Source organism: Nuphar pumila, chromosome 14 (assembly GCF_984573655.1).
Source record: "Nuphar pumila chromosome 14, dmNupPumi1.hap1.1, whole genome shotgun sequence".
NCBI lineage: Eukaryota > Viridiplantae > Streptophyta > Magnoliopsida > Nymphaeales > Nymphaeaceae > Nuphar > Nuphar pumila.
Window position 1 is genome coordinate 21,066,791 of NC_143262.1, and position 6,000 is coordinate 21,072,790.

Sequence of the window (6,000 nt, forward strand, 5' to 3'; positions counted from 1 at the left end):
ACCAATAACACACATCCATGCTTTGCCATCATGGTTGATCCCGCATTCACAAAATTGTTGAAGCAGGAACAAAATTCTTGTTTAGCCCTTAACGGAACATCAGAAACTTCATAGTTCAAGTTTTATATTTGAAGACAATTGGTTTCTATTTGTTTATATCAAAATGAATGAGTTCTTTTTTTAAAGTTGATTACATATAGATTTCAGAAAGTTCTTCACAAACTTTTATCGAAAAAAAAAAGCCTTCTTGACGAACTGCATGTGGTTCAGTTACTATTCACTTAAGAGTTATAGTCGGGAATGTTGTTCATGAGTATATATACATGAGTCTGATTATTTTAAAATTTTCATTTATTATAAGCCTTGTATTACTGTAAATTGATGTGGCCATAACAACTATTGCTTTTTTATTTATTGCCGTATAATGAAATTCATATTTCTTTTGCAATTTGTGCTACTTAATTTGAAATTTATTAAGCATATTTCATCCCTAGCATTCTCCAATTTATGCTACTGCGCTCTTTTAGAGTTTTTGTTAATCTATTTTCTCCCATTATTGAATTGCAAGCAGGTTTTAAAAAAATACTTTTCTACACTCACCTGTTAGACTGCAGTGATACTTCTAGTTTATATGACTTTTTTTGTGCAGGTTATTTGTACAACTTCCAAACCAAGGAATTTTATGATCTCAGTTATTCTCATGATTCAGCTGAGGTTGCTGCTAAATTTGAAGGTCTCTCTCTCTCTCTCTCATGCACACTTGCATATTGAATATGGAACATTATCTTGGTCTTGATTGGAGATGCCTTTATGCTTGATTTGTTATCATATTTTAGTTATAGATTCTAGACCTGCATTAGTTCCATGCCAACTTTCCTGTATGTCCTGTCATGAAGTATGAATCATTGTTAATATTTTCTTAATGAAGCAGTAAAGTTTCTTCTCATAAGAATTTGGTTGCAAGCAAGGTTGCCATAAAGGGAAATGGGAAACATCTTGGGAAACAGGGTTTCTCAAGCGCATGTGAAGCAGGAAATGGGAAATGAACTGGGAAACAAACCGGGAAACGACTGGAAAATGCATGGGAAACATTTAAGAAAAAGTAATATAATAAATTAATAAAAAAAATGAAAAATATGTATCCCACAAAAAGGAAACGTTTGGGAAACACATAGGAAACACGTTTCCCATGATTTTTTTGGTGTTTCCCAAATGTTTCGGAAACGCCGTGTTTCCCATTTCGGAAACGGTTTCCCGGGAAACATGTTTCCCTACCTCTTATAGTGTTTCCTGTAACCCTGGTTGCAAGTTCAAATTTCACTTCCTTTTCTTGAGAAATGTCTCTTGATTATTAGGATCCTATGGAAATGTCACTTCTAGAAAAAAATCAGATCCCAGCAGGGGCACTTTAGTTATGTTACCAGTGCTTAAACCCAATATCACTATAAGCATCACTAAATAGTAAACATTTTGATGATTGTCTGTTATTTACACATACACACAAAGAAAAAAGAAAGAAGAAAATCTCAGGAGAAACTCATTTCATAAATTTGTTAGAGATCTATATAATCTTCTTTGTACTGAGGCATCCTAGAAGAAAATAGAAATACTGTGATCTGCGCAGCTATATAAACTCACATAGAGAGTAAAAGCTGTATCTTGCAGGTACGAGTTTGCGACCAAAGTTCAGGTTGGTGACTCTGTTCTGCCGTACTACAACTGATGCAGCTACATGAACTCACACAGACAGAATAGACCATACGTAGTATTATTCATTCCAATATGAGCTTGCGGCCTGAAGTCCAATTAGGCATCCCAGCCAGCATCTGATTTTATTTTGCTGGTCATGGTGAAAATAATATCAATATAAACAGTTAAATACAGCAATTCCCAAAATTCAACTGCCCAAATCTACAGAAAATTACTCAACTTAATCATACCAAAATGTAAAAGTTTAAAACCACAAAAGAAAAAAATAATCATATATATATATATATATATATATATATATATATATATATATATATATATCATTTCTCCATGAGATCTCCTTAAGGCATGCTTGACATAGCTCTTTGGGCTACCACTGATTTTTGGTCAAATGTTAAGGCTTCTTTTTCTTGATGCAATCGTGAGACTTCTTTTTCTTTATTGAAACCTTTATCTGAACTACCTGAATTCTCTCCCTGCAGATTATCTTGTTGCAAAATGTGGGGTGCTTATTATGTCACTTTTTGTTTTCTTCACAACAACAATGTCAGTATCGTTCACTCTCAGAGAAACACAGTCACGCATGCTAAAGTTTACAGGTATGCTTCTTTTATTAATAAATCTAAGTAGGTTTATGTACACTTCTTGGGGAGAAAGGTTGAAGCTGGCAAAAAAGATCTAAATATAAATAAGCAACAATTGAACATGTAGTGAAAAACATTTTTATTCTATTTGTAATTATCTTTTTCCTTTGGCAAGCGAAACTGTTAACTCTCTCCCCCCTGTCATCAGTCACTTCAAATATGAGATACTGGAGGCTAGGGCTGTAATTCATTTTATTGATTCCTTTTACAACACGATCATTTTTTTTTCTGTCATTCTATTTGGTAGTCGATTCATTTCTACTTTTCTGCTGCTGTTACCAATGAAGCTGTCTGGTGATTAAATTTTGCAGTGCAGCTCCAACATCATGCTCGTCATCGACTTCCCACATTCCAATTGATCTTCGTTCATGTCATTGAGTCTCTTGTATTTGTACCGGTGAGCAGATTTCTCTGCAACTTGTTGAAATGCAATTTCCTGCAGTGATTCATTGACTGTTTCTTGGTGGATGCAGATCATGATAGGAATCCTGTTTTTCCTCTTCGAATTTTATGATGATCAACTACTTGCTTTCATGGTCCTAACTCTTGTTTGGTTGTGTGAGTTGTTTACCATGATCAGGTTCTCTCTCTCTCTCTCTCTCTCTCTCTCTCTCTCTCTCTCTCTCTCTCTCTCTCTCTCTCTCTCTCTCTCTCTCTCTCTCCCTCTCTCTCTCTCATTTTGCATGCTTACACTAAATGTACTTTTTGCTTTTCAGTGTTCGCACACCGATATCCATGCAGTACTTTCCCCGCTTCTTCCTCCTATACTTCTTGGTGTTTCACATCTATTTCTTCTCTTACGCTTATGGTATGAATGTTTCTTTATCAAGTTAGTGAGTTTTCTTTCTGTTAACGTGTCATTTTCCACGTAATATGGATAAATTTGTGATGGTTGTACAAAACACATCTTTATTTAAGTGTCTGCAGAGACAAACAAATAAATAAACTAATGAAGAGAAAGTAGAAAGATTTAATTTTGTAGGGATTGACAGAATAACTTTGATCTAAACTACTGTGTGTCCTCTTTCAGTTCTTTAAGATAAGAACTTTTTTCTGATTCTTGCAGCAAAATGTAACTTATATTGTCATCTTCAAACTCATTTCTCCTTGCATCTTCGAGCAGGTTTTTCTTATTTGGCGTTTGCAACAACGACAGCATTTATGCAACATTTGGTTCTATACTTTTGGAATCGCTTTGAGGTAAGTTGTGGATTGGTGTATAGAGCGATTTAAAATGTTACAGTTTTTTTTGTTGTGAAAATATGTGATAGAATCATTGGAGTGATCAAACTGTTAAATATGAGATAGGACCATTTATCTATACCTCCCAACATATGGAGTGATCAGTGATGAAACTGTTAAAATGTTATACTGTGTATTGGAGAACAGATTATCACTCCTTGTCAGCTTCTGATTGAGGAATTGGAGCTCAAAGTCTACTCCTTCAATAGTTTGCAAATTGATTTTTTTTCCTCCGACCAACATTATAATTGAAAATCCATATGTGAGCTGAAACTGGACCATGGTGTGTGGAACACAATAAAAGCAGTATCCTAAACATATCTTTTATATTTAGTGGAGGATCGTGCAAAGATTCAATGTGTTCATGCAGCTGCTTTCTTAATGTACAGTGTTTATGGGATATATTGAAAATAAAACCAGACAGAATCTTAAAGTGACCATGTTCATTGGGGTCTTAGGATGATGATACTTTCCATATACATTTTTATAATCTTTGGTCCATCAAACTGGGTGTCCATAATTTTCAGTATTGGAAAAAGATGTAGCTCTTTGTTTCCCTGTTTGAGGCAGAGTTACCGAAAGTTTCTTAAATAAGTGGGAAGCAAGCTTCCTAGAAACTTGCTTCGGAAACTTGATAGGAATCTCAATTCTTCCACGCTTCTCTTATATTTCCCACATGCTTGTTTTATGCTTTTTATATGCTTCTCACACTTCTTTTCATGTTTTCTATGTGCTTCCTCTCACACATCTCATGTGCATTCTCTAAATTGGTAACCATCATTTTTAGATTTTGATAGAAATTGAATTTTTATACAAAAAAATCATGAAATTTAAGAATAGTGATTTTTATTTTAGTTTTTATTTGCTTCTCGTTCAATTCGCATATAACTTCCTTTTTAATTCCTGCTTCACTGTCAAATTGATTCATGGCTTCTCGCTTAGAAATTTTAAAATGCCTAGCTTGTCGCTTCCGCTTCCCATATTTTTTTCGTTTTTGTTTCCTAGTCTGGAAACCCTGGATTGAGGTTCTACGGATTTCACGCTATCTGGTGCATGGTTTTTGTTATTTATGCTTTTCTGGGGATCATCATTTATTTGCCTGTACATAAGGTTCAATCTGAATACCTGATGTATATTGTTCACTAATTTAGCCTGAATCATTTTTTAGGTACCAGCCTTGCAGAGGTTTCTGCGGCATCGGATGCAATTGCAACAGCAGGGAGGTGTCCAGATAACATCATCCACCATTCTCACATCCACCCTTCATATAGCTAGATTAAATACGAGAAACCCAAACCCAGCTAGTGATCTTGCATTGCAGCAAACAGGAGACCTGCAGTCTGGCACGGCTGCAGGTGCAGAAGTCACATCGGCAGCAGATCCTTCGTCCATAGAAAACCAAGTTGTAGGAGGGCCTCTCTTGCAATCACTTGGATCCAACGACCAACAAATCGAGAACGTTCCAAACACAAATTCCTTAAACTCAGTTGGTTCACTACTATTATGGGTTCTGGGTGGTGGCTCATCTGATGGTCTAGTCTCTTTCCTTTCCATGTTCAGGGATATGAGAGACCAAGGCCAGACATACGCCCAAACTCTACGAGGCCAAGGGAACAACCAACAACCCCAGAATTCATGGTGGAGAAGATTTTGAAGTCAGAGGAGCAACATTTTGGTGTTTCTTCAGTTTGGCTACATGCAGAATTTAGGTTCCTGTAACCATTCTGGAGTTATGTCAACAAGAGACAGAATTAGTTCCTGGCTAAATAGTTTGTATAAATGTATTATTTGCCAAAGGGTCATAATTCCATTTGATGTATTAAAACTATTTTCTTCGAGATGTATAAAATACGTTTCAGGAATGGCTAGTGTATTTTCTCCTTGAAGTTGCCCTTTGTCTATTGTTACAAACAAGAATGCTGGTCATATTCATGTCATCAAGCAGTTACTGTTTTCATCTCACTTGTGGCAATGGCAGCCATTACAATCCCCATTGCTTACTCTATTTAGTTTCCCATCACTGATTTCACTCATCTTCTATAGGTCTTCCTAGTTTAGGTGGGTTGCTTTTCTATTATTAACCTCCTCTCCTTTCGCAGTGGTTGTTTATTCCTGTCTGGTCTTAGTCATGTTCATGATGTCTGCTTTGGCTGTGTTCTTGTTCTGCTATCTATGTCTTGTCTTCCGTGCTTCCTGGTGCTACTTGTCTCCTTGTTTTTATGCTCACTTCCATACTAAATCTTGTCCGTGTTTTGGCCTTTTTTCCATGAGGAAGGGAGAAACCACCCTTGGAGTAAGAGACCTGGTTGTGCTGGTCAATGCCTGCCAACCTACGGTCGCTTTTTTGGTGGCGTAAAACTGTGGTGCACCCTTCACCCCCAAGGAGCTTCCTTTCTTAGGCTAT

At 36.3% G+C, this 6,000-nt stretch overlaps 1 protein-coding gene across 3 annotated transcripts in view; it reads left to right on the plus strand.

The window, feature by feature from the left end:
• LOC149816593 (membralin-like protein At1g60995) overlaps positions 1-5,482 on the plus strand; it is a 140,825-nt gene extending 135,343 nt beyond the window's left edge. The window contains exons 8-14 of one of the 3 annotated variants that reach the window (XM_089987099.1): positions 650-733; positions 2,193-2,309; positions 2,666-2,751; positions 2,828-2,934; positions 3,071-3,162; positions 3,421-3,554; positions 4,765-5,482. In XM_089987099.1, coding sequence (XP_089843225.1) covers positions 650-733; positions 2,193-2,309; positions 2,666-2,751; positions 2,828-2,934; positions 3,071-3,162; positions 3,421-3,554; positions 4,765-5,250 — 1,106 coding nt within the window. In that variant the 3' untranslated portion in view covers positions 5,251-5,482. The remainder of the gene's footprint in view (positions 1-649; positions 734-2,192; positions 2,310-2,665; positions 2,752-2,827; positions 2,935-3,070; positions 3,163-3,420; positions 3,555-4,764) is intronic. The other 2 variants (XM_089987100.1, XM_089987101.1) reach the window with 2 other exon arrangements.
• The last annotated feature ends 518 nt before the right edge of the window (positions 5,483-6,000 follow it).